At 41.1% G+C, this 17,973-nt stretch overlaps 2 protein-coding genes across 2 annotated transcripts in view; one reads left to right on the top strand and one right to left on the bottom strand.

The window, feature by feature from the left end:
* Positions 1-11,532, top strand: part of LOC107676875 (B-cell CLL/lymphoma 9 protein-like) — a 51,838-nt gene extending 40,306 nt beyond the window's left edge. Inside the window, exons 6-11 of the mRNA XM_016471600.1 lie at positions 3,049-3,159; positions 3,436-3,595; positions 4,452-4,551; positions 4,667-6,965; positions 8,549-8,833; positions 8,937-11,532. Of these exons, the coding sequence (XP_016327086.1) occupies positions 3,049-3,159; positions 3,436-3,595; positions 4,452-4,551; positions 4,667-6,965; positions 8,549-8,833; positions 8,937-10,054 (4,073 nt within the window). The 3' untranslated portion in view covers positions 10,055-11,532. The remainder of the gene's footprint in view (positions 1-3,048; positions 3,160-3,435; positions 3,596-4,451; positions 4,552-4,666; positions 6,966-8,548; positions 8,834-8,936) is intronic.
* A 1,519-nt stretch (positions 11,533-13,051) lies between these two features.
* The window catches only part of LOC107676898 (gap junction alpha-5 protein-like), a 16,310-nt gene continuing 11,388 nt past the window's right edge, over positions 13,052-17,973 (bottom strand). Inside the window, exon 2 of the mRNA XM_016471638.1 lies at positions 13,052-15,186. Within this exon, the coding sequence (XP_016327124.1) occupies positions 14,049-15,170 (1,122 nt within the window). The 5' untranslated portion in view covers positions 15,171-15,186 and the 3' untranslated portion in view covers positions 13,052-14,048. The remainder of the gene's footprint in view (positions 15,187-17,973) is intronic.

The following is a 17,973-nucleotide window of genomic DNA, read 5'->3' on the forward strand; positions in this document are numbered from 1 at the left end:
TTATTGTTTCTCCTCTATGCCCCGCCTTTCTGAAATGCGTCGATTTTTACAAAGCTCATCGGTCTGAAAAGCAAGGTGTGCTCTGATTGGGCAGCTATCCAGTGCGTTGTGATTGGCCGAATACCTCAAGCGTAAGATGATGATTCAAAAACATGAAAACCCATTATAAACGAGGCATTCGTTGCATCCAGTGGGGACATAATTATGGATTATAATGACTTATACCAGAACGTCATGTTTTCTAATACACGCACGCATTGCATTCTGTCAGCGCTGCGTGAACTCGCGGTGCTATGTGCGCGTTAGCCAGGGTTCAAAGTCCAAACCGCGAGGGAAATCTGCACTGTAACAGTGTACTCAGTTGCTCAGTCACATTTTTATGATTTTTTTTTTACAAGTATGATTTTTTTTACAAGGCACGTGACAATGCGATACGTGCGACTTCTTCGTAATGAGACTAATTTATAAATCTGCTGTTGTTTTCCTGCGCGTTTCCGCCAAAATAAAAGTTGAGAAAAAGCAATAACTCTTATCAACATTCATAAATGTTAGTATTGTAATTTTACTGTTTTTCTGTAAAATAAAATAAAAATATAATGATGATAATTTCAACAGCTCTGTTAATACATTTATTATAACTTTCACACATAGTGTTCAGATTGGGATCTGTAATATTTTCTAATGTTTTAAAAGAAGGCTCTTCTGCTCAGCAAGGCTGCTTTTAATTGTACAGTTAAAAATACATGCCTGATTCAAGAAGGGGGTCTGATGGCCAAAAAAATATTATTTTACTAACTTATTAATTTTAAGTTAAATTGTGCTTTGTTGGTATAATAATGTCTGCTAGAATGTTAAAAAATGTTTAGTGTTAAGTACTTTTAAATTGTTGTTTTGTAATAGATTTTTTCTTTGAAAAGCAAGACAAAACAGTAAAAAGCACATTTTGGCTATTTAATTTGTGCAGTGGTGAAAAAAATTGGCAAAATACATGGGGGGGATAAAAACTCGAAAAACCTTGTTCGGTTTTCGGCTTTCAGCCCAGTATTTCATTTTGTTCGGTTTCAGCTTCGGCCAAGAATTTTCATTTCGGTGCATCCCTAACTGTAAACTTTGAAGTATGTTATGGGAACAGGCATAGAATGATGTCCAGAGAATGACCCATTAATGTCCTGGTTCTTTTGTTTTGAATTGTTTAATAAGGGTCTTTTTATGCTTTAATGTAGTGCTGGGCTATCATTTTCATATGGTTCTGGATGCACATTCTGTCTCCTTGTGTCCATATATAGAATATGGCAAAGCTCCATTGTGAATTACCTTTTAATGACCCATGATGCCAACACGCACCTTATCCCAAGGGCCACACATTTTCGCTGGTTTTCTTGTCTCATGTATGCGTTTGTTCGTTTGGCAGGGTTGCACTGAGGGCTGTAGTGGTGCATGAAGACATTCACACCCCTGTATGTTTTCTAGTGGCAGCATCACAGGATAGGCCTGGTTTAGGAACAGGGAACAAACCATTTGGTTTGCTGAGTGAGGGGGAGCCACCTTGCTGCTTTTTTAAGGTTGTTGTTCCTGACAGTCTGAAGGACCCCTGCTGGTCGTTAATGCCTCTGCATAAACATATTTCAGTGTGAGGCTCGAGCATTTTTTTTTGTTCTTTTGTTTTCGTTTTAGATTCTATTTGTTAAACCAGCTTTTCCCTGTTTAATTTTCTTCATTGGTAATTCTTGAGGTGCAGCATTAAAGCCTGTCAGTTTATGTTTAAATGTTTTAAATGTTGATGTTTAAGTCAGAAATGGCTTGTTCAGAAGCAACCTGTTTGTTTTTCTTTGTGTACCAATGTTCTTGTATGCTCACAGGGAGACAGCTTGTAAGTCTGTTTGGTGTGCGTGTTTGTGTTTGTTCAAGCTGTCGAGAGTTTGCTCTTGCCGTTTGAGCAGTGTGTGTTGTCTGTACACAGGAAGTCTTATATCTCCCCTTTTGACCCGAGTACCGACTGTGTCCTAGTTTCAGTGAGATGTTGTGGTCTGGGAACTAACCAGCTGGATAGACGGTAACATTAGTGCTACTGTATTGTCTTTTTAAAACCTTGTTCACACTGACAGACAGTGATTCTCTTTTTTTTTTTTCTTCCTCCTCACTGGAGGTCAGCTGTTTTGTTTGTTGTAGGTGTTCCTTTTAACTCATGGATGCCGTAATGTTATTGGTGGGCTGCACAACTGGCCATAAATGTTGAAAATCTGAACAAATGACAAGCATTTCCCATAAAAAAATTTAGTGGTTAAAAATTTTAATCATATCAGTCTTGAAGTATATGTAAATGCAAAAGCTAAATCACTTGTATGTATGTATAACTCTTGTGTGTTAGGTTGTAGATATAACATTGCCAGTGTGTTTTTGTGCATTAAACCTACAAAGTGCTATATGTGCATTGTCTTCGATTTTATGTAACTGTAAATTTCTGTGTGCATTGAGTTTTTGAAACTTTTAACCTCATAATTGGTGAAATATAAGTGGCTGGGTTGCATAGTTATTGTACTTTCACTTCTCCAAAACTGAGAACTGGCCTGTGATTTCATGACATTTAATGGTGACTAAGAACTTTCTATGTTGTCCAAGAAAAGTTTTATTCTTTTTTTCTGGAGAGAGCAATGTGTGTATTTTTGGCTCCAAGTTATCCAAAGTTTGTTTTAAGCCATCCTAGACACCTTTAAAAGTTTCAGAACAGTCTAGATTAGTCAACATGGCATGAGGAGAGAATGCCAAAGGAAAGCACAGCACTTTCCAGACAAATGTGGAACTTATAATGAATAGAAATGCACAATGTATTCATGTTGATGTAAAAATTTAAGAGGACTGTTGCTCACAAAGACTAAACCTAACCTGGTACTGCAGTACACTGTCGTTGGCGATTTTGTTGCATTTCCTATCCACCGTTGTGTTTGAGAAACAACCCTACAATTTAGTAGTAATTTACTTCCCAGCAATAGAAGTCGTATGACTGTTTCATGAACATCATGGTAATCTTACTCTTCTGTCTCTCTAAAGAAATGGGCAGTAGAGCGAAAAGGTTATGTGTTGGAGAGCGACGGTTGCCATACAGCGGTGCAGATTGGTGTTCAGGGGGAGAGAGTGATGAAGACGACCCAGGATTCTTCAGTATGTGGTTTCAGTATTTCGTTTTTGGTTTATAATAAAACTAATTTAAAGTGTAAAACAGGTTTGAACTGGTAATTGTCACCTGGTGGCAAAGATTTATTATGTAATAATAATAATAATAAGAAATGCACTTGTGATTAATTCAATTTACAAACTAATGACATTTTAAGTCTTACTGCAAAAAAGCATCACTAAACAGAGTGATTGCCAAAATGTTATCTTATTGTTGCTAATGCTATGTGATTATATCTATAATGCTTCTTATGTTTTGCACAGACTGTAACTCTGCTGACATAAAGCCAGATCCAGTTGCTCTTTCTGCTTCTACGCCTACCCATAATGCAGTTGGAGGACAGAGCACAGCGTCTGAATTGGGGAGTGGGCAGAAACCAGGGTCAAAGGTCGTTTACGTCTTCACCACAGAGATGGCCAACAAGTAAAGATTTCCTGTTTGTTCTTTATAAATGGTGCTTGTCATAATATAATTGTGAACGTGTGCTAATGTTTTGCACCCTCAGGTGCACTGCTAAAATGCAGTTGTTCTGTTAAATCATAGTGTCATAGAGGGATTTGCTTCTTTGAACTGACAAAACTATCACTATCTCTCTCTTTCATATTTCCTTTTTGCTGAGCTAAGAAATGTCTAAAAGTAGTAGTGATAAAAGATGAAAGCGTTTGAGCACTGACAGCAACATGTTTGCCTAAACTAGACCCTTAGATGCCAGATATTAGAATGCCAAATGTTAGTGACAGGATGTGTCAGAAACTTTGTCAGATGTTGTGACCATAACGAAAGTCTCCCACAGAGCAGTGCCGTTACTGCTTTGCCATCACACTAGATGGGACTGAGCCCAGTGTCAATTTCTTGTGTGACTATTTGTCCATCCTTTTCTAGCACTGGTGTGAATGTGGCTATGGCCAGCTGCATGGACAGTCACGGCATACATACATATGTTCTGTAATAAAGCTGAAACGTGTGATTTCTGTGCCACTATCGTCACTAAACAGAATTGATAAAAAGTTTTTAAATTGCTTGATCCAGTGTTGCTTTGTCCGTTTATTTGGCATGCTCAAACAAACAGCAATTTTATAGTAGTGCCACCGATACAGATTGCTTACAGCTTTCAAGAAAATCAACTGTTGCTTCTACATATTAAACTGGGATTGGCGAAAGTGTTTTACGTGAAAATAAATACACACTGCAGCTTTAAATTAGATATTAAAGTGAATGCTGTTTTTGGTCAGAAGAGTTATGCAAAGCTTTGACTGTGACTATTTTCTTCCCATCTCAGGGCGGCAGATGCAGTCATAACGGGACATGTAGACAACATCATCACTTACCACATGAATAATATCTCTAATGGCAAGGGTGGAAAGCCCCAGCTCCCCCTGGTAAGAAAGGACATCACTGAACTGTGATTACACTAAATGTCAAGAATGTTTGCTACTAAATGTCAAGATTTTCACAGACACATTAAAAATTTATATTTTATTGTGTCTGTTTTAGAACAATCAGATTGGGTCCCTCAGAAGTGAAACTAAACAGCAAGGTGTTCCATCCCAGCAACAGCCCTCATCTCTCGCCAGTGATCAGAACCACCAAGCAGCCTCTAAAGTAGCGCAGCCAGGCCAGCAGCAACAACCTCAAGCGCAACCCACCCAACCTCAGCAACCAAGCCAGGGGGCAAAACCAACTAGTCTGCCTCCAGACAATGCGCCTTCAGCTGGTATGGACTCTAAGAGCCTCCCCAGTAGTAGCCCACAGGATGGTGCTGGATCCCACGATGGTAGCAACTCTGCAGGGACACCTGGTAGCCAGGCCTCCAACCAGCCTCCCAATGCTGGCCCTCAACAGAGCTTCCCATCCCTAGATTTACCTAAAGGGGCAGATGCCAAGCTCACAGCTCAACACCACCAGCAGCTGGCTCATGAAATCATGTCTAGCATGGGGGACAACCCTGAGGGCCTTTCCCAAGAGCAACTTGAACACAGGGAACGTTCCTTACAGACTTTACGTGATATACAGCGTATGCTCTTCCCAGATGACAAGGACATGGCTGCCATGGGCCAAGGGATCATGGGTGGACCCCCGCCCAATTCTGCAATGATGGAAGGAGGACCCAAGAAAACAGAACAAGGGCCTCTCCAAGCCATGATGGCCCAGTCAAAAAGCCTTGGGAAGCCAGGTGGTCCGGGAGGACCATGTCCAGATGGGCCTCCCTTTGGTCCGCCTGGTCCTAGAGACATGCACTTTTCTCCAGATGATCTTGGACCCCCTCCACCAGGTCCAGGACCTATGAACTCACATCCAGGTCCTGGTGGAGAGCATGGAGACCATATGACTCCAGAGCAGATGGCCTGGCTAAAAATGCAGCAAGACTTCTATGAGGAGAAGAAACGCAAACAGGAACAAATACAGCATAGGCCAATGGGAGACATGATGCTTCATCAGGGTGGACCTAGAGGAATGATGCGAGGTCCACCACCACCCTACCAGATGAATCCTGGAGAGGTGTGGGGCCCTGGTGGCCCTGAACCATTCCCTGACCAGATGAACATGGGCCCCAGAGGAATGCATCCACACATGCAGAGGATGCCTGTCTTCCCTGGCATGATGAACCCTGACATGGAGGGAGGGCCCAATACTATGCCCAGACCTGGAATTAACTGGCCTGATGATATGCCAAAAATGGGGGATGGGAGGGGCTTCCCTCCTGGGCAAGGCATGTTTGGAGGTCCGGGTGGGAGGGTGGAAAGATTCCCTAATCCTCAGTCTGTACAGGAAGCTATGTTCCATCAAGGTATGGGTGATAAACAAGCCATGGGTCTGACGCCTGGCATGATGATGGAGATGAATCGAATGATGGGTAATCAAAGACCCATGGAGCCTGGAAATGGAGGTGGCATGATGTTTCCCAGAATGCCAGGTGATGGTCCCATGAGCCCCTCCTCAAGAATGGAGTTTGTGAAAGGTCTTGGTCGAGACATGAATGAATTTGTCATGGGACCTGGAAACCTCAATGTAAACATGGGTCCTAACCCTCAGATGATGCCCCCTAAGATGAGAGATCCACCAATGAACCTTAGTCCAGAGGAAATTATGAAGATGAGGCAAGGTGGAGGTCCAATGCCTGACAATGTAGTTCCTTCACAGAGAATGATGCAGGGGCCTCCTTTCCCTGACCAGCTCCATGCAGGAGACCTCAACATGGGACCCAACCGACAATTCCCTGGCATGGGTCCCCAAGGCCCTGGAAATCCAAGAGGTCCCAGAGGCGAGCCACCCTTTGGACCTGACCAAAGAGGAGGCATTGTGGGTGGAAATGGTCGTCTTAGTCACATGCCTCCTTTACCACCGAACCAAGCTCCCAACAGCTCAGGGCATCTGCCTGGCCAGAGAAATATGAGTCGCAAGCCCTCAGACCTGAATGTCCAGTCTGGCCCTGCTAATTCGCCCAACATCAATGTCAACCCGCTAAAGTCACCAACACTGCGGCAGGTCCAGTCGCCGATGCTGGGCTCACCATCAGGTAACCTCAAGTCTCCACAGACGCCGTCCCAGCTGGCTGGTATGCTAAGCGGACCATCAGCGGCAGCAGTAGCAGCAGCGGCAGCCATTAAGTCTCCTCCCATGATGGGCTCAGCAGGGGCATCACCCGTCCATATGAAGTCTCCTTCGCTTCCTGCCCCCTCCCCTGGCTGGACGTCATCACCCAAGCCGCCCATGCAAAGCCCAGGAATCCCTCAGAACAACAAGCCTCCCCTTAGTATGACGTCACCAAATATGATGGGCAGTGTAGAGCAAGGTACAATACAAATTCCTGCCTAAACAAATGTCTTTATTAGTCATTATGTTTGTTATACAAGTTTACTTTTTAGGCAGTGTACATTAGGGCTGGGACGATACGCTAATCTGCCGATTCAATACTATCCCGATACTTGTGTGCCGATTCAATATATATTGCGATAATTGAGTATTGCGATTATATAACCATTGTGATTCGATATTACAATTTATTGTGATTTTTGTTTGCATATTAAAGACTAGACCATGGAAAATACTTGATTATACCCTTAAAAGAGACTGTATATGATGAGTCATATTAACAAAAACAATGTATCACATCTTTCTGAACATTTATTTCAGGAGCATACACATACACAGTGTATATTTTAAAGTACCTTGAACCATGAAACTTTCAAGTACCAAAACCCTGAACTTGCACATGAATATAACAGTCAAATGTTCACCAAAATGAGTAGAAAAAATTATTTATGAAATAAAATAAAGTGCTATGTTACCTTTCATACCGTTTTAGTCATGTTTAGTCATGTTTCCTTGGGATTTAAAAAGTGAAGGTGCAGAAAGAATTCTCGAAGAGGTTTGATTCTCTGCCTCCGTCATGGTTTTGCTATCTCGTGCCGGCTTGAAACAGATACGACATAATGCAGCAGCACTGCGCACGCAGACCGATCGTTGTATGACATCAAAACACCGTGAGAGCTACAGAGAACAGACGACTCCGCATGCTTTCAAATCGCTCTCGCGGATGTCATACGCCGATCGGTCTGCGTGCTGCTGCTTCAAGTCGAACACACCTATACATTTCACACTCTGTTGGAATAAAAGTGGTAACTTCTCCCCACCACCTCTTAGGAAAAGTAAAATAATTAAATATAAATCGATTCTCAGGTAAACCAATTGATTTTTAAATCGTTTTAAAAAGAATTGCGATAGGTGAATCGATTTTTTTTCTCTCCCACCCCTAGTGTACATGTGGCATATTTTTATGTGGCTAGAGTCTTTGTTTATTGGTATGTAACACTGTTGGTACTTTTGATGGTCCCCTTTAGACTTTAAACATTTGGTTGACTATAGGTGACTTTGCAACTACACGTCAATCACCAGTCATTAGAGTATTAGTGCTTAATAGCTGCTGACACATTTTATTGGTTGCCCAACATTGGAATGTTGAACAGACAATCTACTGACTATAAGTAATTTTGCAAGTACAACTTATTCTATTAACCCTAACCATGACAGTCTACTAATACTCTAATGACAGTTAGTTGACAGATAGTTGAAAAGTTAATTGTACTCCACCATCAAAATAACCAGGGCTCCATTTCCACCAATGGTCTCTATGATAAGCTTAGCTCACAATGATTTTGAGAACATGGTCCAAGAATATATTTAGTGGCACTTTGTTTTCATTTATTCAATTATTCCTGCTAATTATACTGTTACAGCAGGACCTTTTTAGTAATGTTTTTGTAGCAGCTATTGACCTAAGAGGTGTCAAATAAAAGGTAATTGGTAAAAGCTTTTCTTCCATCATCCTACATCTCCCCTCTTCTCTTGACCTCCTCTGTCCTCTTCTGTTCTCAGGTGGTAATCCTCCTCCATCAGCTCCTCCCTCCGGTAGTTCCTCCAGTCAGCCAGGTGGCATGAATGTGCCAGGAAGTCTTCCATCCAGCAGCCCCTACACAATGCCCCCAGAGCCAACGTTATCCCAAAATCCTCTTTCCATCATGATGTCCCGCATGTCCAAGTTTGCAATGCCCAGTTCTACGCCCCTCTACCATGATGCAATCAAAACTGTGGCTAGCTCTGATGATGACTCGCCGCCTGCTCGATCGCCAAACCTGTTATCTATGAACAACAGCATGCCCGGTAATGTCTATAAGAGTTAACGAAAATACAGTAGGTTTTGGTTATGGTGGCATTTTCTGGAGGTCTTTTCCACTAAATCAAAATCTTTTGGTTCTCTTTGTAGGTATGGGTGTGAACCATCACCCAGGTCATCCTCGAATGATGACACCCAACTCTTCTGGCCCCATGCCTTCCCTCAGCCCAATGGGGATGAACACTATGGGCTCCCAGCCACTTTCGCATGGCATGCCAAACCAGATGCCCTCGCCCAATCCCATGGGCCCCAATATGCCTCCTCACTCCGGGCCTATGGGTCCAGGCATGATGCCTCATGGTATGATGATGAACCCAGTCTCCCAAGACCCTGGCATGGGCAACAACCAGATGATGCCACAGGGGCGTATGGGTCTTCCTCACCGAGGACACGGCTTCCCTCCAGGACAGTCACCTCCACAGCAGGTCCCCTTTCCTCACAATGGTCCCGGGCACCAGGGTGGCTTCCCTCATGGGATGGGTTTTCAGGGAGAAGGGGGCCCGCTGGGCAGGATGGGCAATATGCCTCATGGACCTGGTGGTGAGCCAGGTATGTGTAAACCTAACACTCCAGGAGGCCAGGAGTTTAATAACATGCCGGGTGTCTTCAATGACTCGGATCTACATGAGGTAATGCGACCAGGTGCGTCAGGTATCCCCGAGTTTGACCTCTCTCGAATTATCCCATCTGAGAAGCCTAGCCAGACTCTGTCCTACTTCCCTCGTGGTGGAGACGCCCCTGGTGGGAAGCCACCACACCTGTCTGGCCCACCTGGCTTTCCCCAAATGCAGGGGATGATGGGTGAGGGCAATCCAAGGATGGGCCTCCCCATGCAGGGAATGGGTGGTCCTCCTGGCCCTGGACATATGGGACCACAGGACATGCCCATGGGTAATCCAGGCCATAATCCCATGAGACCCCCAGGTTTCATGGGTCAGGGTATGATGGGGCCACAGCACAGAATGTTGTCTCCTGGCCAGCAGCCAGGAATGATGGGAGGCCCTGGAATGATGCAAGGAAAGGAACGGCCGATGTACAACCACCCTGGCCCTGTGGGCTCTCCTAACATGATGATGTCACTACAAGGGATGAGCGGTCCTCAACAGACTATGATGATGCCCTCTCAGATGAGGCCTCGAGGAATGGCAACAGACATTGGCATGGGATTTAACCCTGGCCCAGGAAACCCTGGGAATATAATGTTTTGAGCCTCCACTACAGTTATGAACAGTCGGGAAACTGTGTAACCTGTGAAATAAAAACCTTCGTAATGAAAGACAAAAAGAAACTCTGTGTTGTCAAGCAGATACGTGTGGAAACCGGGACATTTTCTGTGCACATACACACCCTGACACCTGGTTAGAACAAGGTTTATAGCTTACAAAGTGATGGGTATCCATCACATACACATGGATGTGTTCACAGGGAATCTTCTACAATGGTAATGTCATTTAGCAGGTGGAAGTGTGAGAAGCTAATTGTGCTTTCCTCAAAGTTGGGCTCAGGTCCGGCACCGTTTGGAAGGGACTTTTTTTTGATAACTTGGGAATGTATATGGAATTTACAAGACCGACTCGTGTCGAAGATATTTGTTTGACATTGTGGACAAGATGCCACATATAAAGTCTACAGCAAACCAAGTATGAACGTTTAGGGGCTTCATTGTACTTTTATTCATAGTTGGAAACCAGGAAAGATTGTTGGGGGAAAAAAAGTCCAAGAACTGAAAGAATAGACATGAAAATGGAAAAGTCAAGGAACATTTTGTCACAAGGTGCACCGTCTTGGCTATATGTTTACATCATCGCATCACTTCCCTCCAAACAGGAAATGCTCTTTGTATGTGTGTACTGTACTTGTGTTGTTAAAGGGATTCTACCAGTGATTTCTATAGTTTTTTTTTTTTTCATCTTAATTTGTAAAGGGGGGATTGAGGTGGTTGTTTGTGGACAGTAGGTGACACAACGGCACCACAAAATACTGTGTACTGTGGGGCGTACAGAATATTTTAAATGTAATTTTCTTTGCTACTCCAGTGTATGATAAAACCAAACTAAGACCTCATACAGATCATAGTATTATTAAAAAAGCACAAACAAGAATTAACTGTAAAGAATAAAGTGTTTTCTTTTCTCCTTTTTTTTAATTGTAGAGAAAAACACGTTGACAGTCAGTAGGAGCAGTAATCAGATGTATGCAGTGTGGTCTCCCGTTCCTGTTTTAGAAACTTCTGTAAGCTGGTCTGGGTACAGGTGAGGGTGACTGTGGAGGGGCATTTTTGAACCCCATAAACCAGCAGCACTCAGTTCTGCAGTGACGCTCAGGCTGTCTGCATATCCGTGTCTGTCCGACAAGGACTGCAGTCAGGCTGTTGCTGTTTGCCACCACTGCAGAATACATTGAAAAGATAGTTTTTTTTTTTTTTATTACTTGGCTGTGTACAGCTATACAGTGCAGCGCTGACAACATCTGAGCTACTGGAGGGTGGGCTTTTTCTTTCTTTTTTTGTAGAAAACAAATGATTATTAAAACAAAAACAGAAAAAAAGCTAATAGGTTTCCTCTTGTCCCTGCCCCTCCTGTGTTGATGCTCGTCATGTGTAACTCCATTGAATTTGGTACTGAACCACTTCCTAAGGCTGGGCTGTGGTGTTGGACGACAAATAAAATATATTGTTTGGTATAAAGCGTGTCAATGCCTTTGTGTGTATCTCATGGCTGCTAATGGTCTTCCTCTGCCCCCTAGTGGCAGGTTATGTTTTCCTTGTAAAAAATGTTTTGGCTACCAGTTGCACAAAGCCAACAAGACATATGATTATTTGGAGTGTTATTATTTATATGATCGAGTTGGTGATGTAACATATTAAATCCGGTTTAGGGGTGATGTATCAAATTTTTAAAGATATAATTTGGTACTAGAATGTTATAATGTAAATTCCACAAGGTGATCACTCCTGGGCATTTTTGAGCAATGCATTTTACCTGTATTGCAAGATGCTTTGCATAAACCCATCAGGTAAATCACAAATATGTGAGTACTTTGGATTTATGGAGAATCTCCATTTTGTGATTTCTATTTTTGTTATTTTTATGGAAAAGCTTCGAACTACACTTTTATTGGTAATTTAAAGCACAATCAAATTAGTAAAAAAATATTATTAAATGTGACCCTGGACCACAAAACCAGTCTTAAGTCGCTGGGGTATATTTGTAGCATTTCCTACTGTAAATATATTCAAACTTAATTTTTGATTAGTAATATGCATTGCTAATAACTTCATCTGGACAACTTTAAAGGCGATTTTCTCAATATTTTTCTTTTTCTTTTTTTTTTTTTGCACCCTCAGATTCCAGATTTTCAAATAGTTGTATCTTGGCCAAATATTGTCCTATCCTAACAAACCATGCATCAACCATACAGCTTATGTATTCAGCTTTCAGATGATGTATAAATCTCAATTTCGAAAAATTGACCCTTACGACTGGTTTTGTGGTCCAGGGTCACACATGTAAAATGTTAAAAATTACGTTTACAGATTCTATATAGCCTGCTTATGCATGTGGCAGAATTACAGGTACAGGCAAAGTACATTAAAAATGGCATATCTCAGCGTGTATTATCTCACTTCCGATATGAGCAACTTTAAGTTATGTATATTTCACTTACACTTACAGTCTTTGAGGCTAGTTGTTCACTTGTTTATGTGGTGAATTCATGCTTGGCTGACCATGGCTTGATTCTCCTGGAAGTGGACCAGTCCTATTCCAATCTCAGTGTCTTTTAGCAAGTTCTTTTAAAATGTATGTTTGCTGTGGTGCAATAATGATCCAGCACATGTTGCTCTTGAACTGATGGTTGAGAGTGCTTTCCATTGCAGGGCTAATTTTAGCTGAGGTTAGCTGAGATTTAGCAGCTGCTGCAAGGAGACTAGTTCACTTATTTGGTCCCTATTTATCCACCAGCACAAAATGTAAAGCACTTCAGTGTCAGGATAACAACACATGACCTATTAGCTTACACAGCGCATTCTGTTGAGTGCATGTTTAAATCTACTGGCTAGCATGGTATTTGCGCCATATAGCGGTAGCGGTGACATGATTGGTTAGATTTGACATTAAAGTGGTAGGGGGTTTTGTGTGTGTGTGTGTGTGTGTGTATAGATGTATGCTGACATTTTTAGTGTTTTATTTTATCTTTAGTGCAGTATGCATTAATAACATTTAAAAAAATCTGATACATAAAATTAATTAAGAACAAGCACATCTGTTTTTACAAATAGAATTGGAAATATGACTGCAAAGGTTAAAACAACATTGTTTTACATTCCTTTTTTCTTTCATATTTTCAGGCAAAGTATACATAATTGGGCTCAGTACAAGAGCTCTTCACCCCAGAGTTTCACAGTTTAAATCACTCTTGCACTGTCAGGATGATTTGGTTTTTATCAAATTAGATGCAACTGTTTCTTCAGAGCTGGCCTGTTATGACAGTCCCTGGATTTACAGTAATGTTTTAATAGTACAGTACTATTTTTTTGCAATAGTATTTCACATCGCATTTGTCTCTCTCCATTGTCCTGTCGTTTTTACGCAATCAAAAAGGTTGCGAAGTCACAGCAAGTGTTCAAAATGCAAAATGTCCATTTCAAATGGTTAGCTCAACGTCCATTTTCCATTTGAGAAATGCGTTTGACGAAGAAAGAAACGTTCATTTTCTTATCAGCGGTCCAGAATATTTAAATACTGCTAAGATCAGCAAATATAAACATCTCATTTACCAATAAGGAGGAAAAAACATCTCATCAGTGCATTATGGTGCAACAGTATATTATAGTGCATTATTACAGTGAAACTGGTGTAATATGGTGTATTCCAGCTGGCTTGATTTTGTTTCCAATGCATTAGTCCAAATGCAAAGTGACAAAAGGCGTTTCAGAGGTTGAGCAAGTTTCTAAATATTGATGAAAGATTATAAATATAAGCATTTAAGTATAACATGTCTTTATTTCATGTTGACTTTTTTTTTTTTTTTTTTAAGTTGAATGGATTTCTTTATGCATCACTCACTCACATTTATGCATCTGTGCTAATGTGTGAACCGATATTCTGGCTCAGTCTATATGTTAGGTCAAGTGCAAAATCATGTCGCAGATTTATGACTAGTCACACTAGACGACCCTTTTCCATATGCGAGCGGTCAGTGCTATACTGCAAGGTCATCCGGTCTCATGCGGCTGCTGGTCCCGCTGCTCTTGCTAAACCTTCGCTTGTCCTCAACAAAATCACTGTTTAGAAACGAAGGCGAGGCACATGAGTTGGGCGTCTCTGTAAGTGTATGTGAGAAGCTGAAGAAGTTGACCCCTAGGTAGTCTTGACCTCGATGGCGTTCAGTGACCATGTTAACCGAGTTTTGCTGGTGCGCCAGCCGGTCGTGAAAAGGCGGGCAGGTTGGGTGTAAAAGTGGGTTTCCGTGTGTCTGTATGGTAGGGGAAGATGGTGGAGATGTCAGGCACTGGTTGAAGTCGGGAGGTGGAGTGCAAGCTCGGTTTGGTGAGACTGCAGCCACGGTGGATGGTGTATTCTGTCGCTGTTTGGAAGCCTTATATCCTTGCAAACAACCCTTAAACTGCTTCCACGCCAAATGATACAGTTCTACGACACTTAACAACAGTGATACAGCCGCTACCGCCAGCATAAACACAATAAACACGTTCTTCTCCGTAGGTCTCGAGATGTAGCAGTTGACTGGATGCGGACACGGAGAAGCCTTACATACGTAGAGCGCATTAAGGAAGACGCCATAGATCATGTACTGGACTATGATGAAGATCACTTCCATTACAGAGCGGATGAGGATGCTTAGTACGTATGTTTGTAGCAAAGCCCCCTTCAGTTGCACCTTCCCACCTCCACCTTCGTCCTCCTTCCCACAGTTCTTGTCTTCGTCTGGGTACTTCTCTCCATCCCTGTCTCTTTGCGCTCCTTCTTCTTCTTCCTGCTCTTTCCTCCTCTTCTCCTCTCTGCGGACACTGTGCATCGCGTGTCCCATGTAGATGAGAGAAGGTGTGGACACAAATACAATCTGGAGCACCCAGAAGCGGATATGCGCGATGGGAAAGGCTCGATCGTAACAAACGTTCTCACAACCGGGCTGCTCAGTGTCACAGGTGAAGTCTTCCTGCTCGTCGCCCCACGAGGACTCGGCGGCCGTGCCCAGGACCAGGATCCGGAAGATGAAAAGAATGGTGAGCCACACCTTTCCCACCGAGGTGGAATGTTCCTGGACTTCTTCTAGAAAGTTCCCAAGTAGACTCCAGTCAGCCATGATTAGTCAGAAGAGCCTGAGAAAAAAAAAAACGATAGTGTGAAAGAAGGGAAAACTTATTGTTTACTAATTTACTTTAATGCTGTAACAGATAATGTCTTCTGTTTGTACATACTTGTTGTGCTAAACCTTAGTACTAAAGGAGGCAAACGTATCGTTATTGAGGTGGCTAGAAGTAAACATGCCAACTTTAAAGGAATATTTAACCTAAAAAGGAATTTTTCTCATGCCATTCCAAACCTGTGACTTTCTTTTTTTTCTGTGGAATATAAAGATATTTTGAGAAATGTCCATAAAATGGAAGACAATGGTAACCAGAAGAGTTTTGTTACCAACATTCTTCAAAATACCTTCTTTTGTTTTGCATACTGCAGATGAAACATACAGACTTAGGACATCATGAAAGTGAATAACTGTGTTTTCATTTTTGGGTAAACTAACTACACTAACTTTTACTAGTCATCTCCATGACCTGAAATTGAAAAAATTGCCATAGAAGTAGTTTACGATAATGCTAATATGCTAACACTTCACCAAAATTTAAACGATGTGTGAAATCAAACATACACCGCTAGAAGGGTTTGCGTTCATGTTCTTGCATTGGCCTTTTCTCATTTGCATAGGCCTGGATAACCCTAACCCTAACCCTATCCATGAGAAAGTCATGTGCTGAAGAACAGCTAAAAGGTGTAAATGGCTTAGCGGTGCTCTAAACCACTTTAACAATTTTTCCCAAAATGAAATGAATAGTACTTTTGATAAAGTGTAATTCGAGTCATATGCGTTGATTACAAAAGCTACTTTATTCTACTTTAGGGTGTTCCCTCTTCATGGTGACTGCCATGTTGGGAGCACATGACCATTCAAATTCTACTCACTTTAACTAATTATCTGCTCTAACACAATTGCAAATGTGGTGTTTCAATAACTGCATATTGCATTGTTAACCAATTGTTTGTTTTTGTGTTAGATTGCATCCACACCAGTAGGTGTCAGTTTGAAGTCTTATTGACCAATGAAATTCCCCTAAAAGTTCATGCTAGTTCCAGCGGCTCCAGGCATGGGCAGGGGTGAGCTGAGCCCACCCAAAATGACTGTCTTGCCCACCCAATCAGAATTAGATAAAGATTGCGTTAATTTTTTGTGCAGTGATTAAAACCAATCTGAAGCGGACTTCGGTATTTTGAGAAGTTTAAGATACAGCTGGATACTGTCCCAACAATCATAAAATAACACCAGAAAATTGCAGCATTTTTATTTTTTTAGCTGAAAGAAAGGCGCGCTGAATTCACGCGGAGGCTTCAGTCTGTTGCAGAAAAGCAGAGGCTGACAACGAGTGAAAACGGACAGAAATATTTGCGCACTATCACAGGGAGTTTGCGAGTTAACGAGGATTTTAATACATGAGTATGTATCATAGCCTACCACTGAAATACCCTGAGCAGTTTTAATGTTCTAAAAAACCCTGCTCATTTAACGTGCATTCATTGCATGGACGGGTGTAGCAACTCATAATGTAATAACTGCACATAATGTAAAAATTGCACATAATGTAATAAGTATTACATTATGATTGTAATAAAATGTTCATAATGTAATAATTTTCTCAAAACTTAATAAAATCTTGAGCTCATAATGTAATGATATAATTTTTAAATGTAATAACAATTTTTCACATAATGTAATAGGTTATTGTTTGAGAAATTTATTACATTATGAACACACTGGGGCAACTTATAATGTAATAACAGGTTATAATGTAATACCAGCACATAATTTAAAACAATTATTATTATGTTTATAATAATAATAATCTTTCAATATAATACATTTGAGCACAAAACAATCATAGTTTTATTAGAAGAAAATTAGGCTTATTAGGCTACATTGTGAACCTTTTATTTTTATTTTTATTTTTATAAAAATCTTACTAATTTTGTGATTATGACATGCTTAATTTTTGAGATATAGGCTTGGGCCCGTATTCGCAAACATCTTAAGGCTAAAAGTAGCTCATAACTCACCGATTTAGGAAAAAATCAAAATAAATTTTTGATCTAAAAGTATTTCACAAAGCATTTTAGCACTAAAACTAGCTCCTAAATCTGTCAAACGTTAGGAGTAGTGAAGAGGACTACTAAGTCACTAAGACCAAGCCACAAACTATCCTAAAATGGCTGTTGCCAGCAATCTGCCTCAGAATATAAACATTTTAGAAATGTTTGACGATAATGAGCTTTTAAAAAGGTATCACCTTTGATTTTGGAGGTTATCCCAACTCCAAATTTTCCTTTGATTATATCCTTGTTTTCATTAACCAGTTGGGCAAGAAGTAACAGCTATTCTTGCATCCAGTTTGGTTTTCTTTTACGTTTGCATGTCTTACTATCAGCCATGATTATTCTACTCTGTTAATTAAAAGGCTGTTGATATGCATATTCACTAAGTGTTTTTGAGAATCATACATGTAAAGAGGCTGACAATTAGCTGAACATATATACTTGTTTAATTAGTGACACTTAGCCTGCATTTTAAAATCTTTATTTGAATGTGGCAATTAGCAGTTTTATTTTTAAACCTTTATTTGAATATGGCAACATACTATTGCGCTCTTCAATATTTCTATGTATAAATCTCTGACAGAGACTATCAGCCAATCACTGTGTGCATAGTTAGTAAGCATGCTGACATCATCCATAGCAACGAGGTCAACCCCGCCCTTACTCTTAGCTTAAAGGGGTCATATGATGTTGCTAAAAAGAACATTATTTTGTGTATTTGGTGTAATGAAATGTGTTTATGC

Source organism: Sinocyclocheilus anshuiensis, unplaced genomic scaffold, assembly GCF_001515605.1.
Source record: "Sinocyclocheilus anshuiensis isolate Anshui unplaced genomic scaffold, SAMN03320099.WGS_v1.1 scaffold2166, whole genome shotgun sequence".
Lineage (NCBI taxonomy): Eukaryota > Metazoa > Chordata > Actinopteri > Cypriniformes > Cyprinidae > Sinocyclocheilus > Sinocyclocheilus anshuiensis.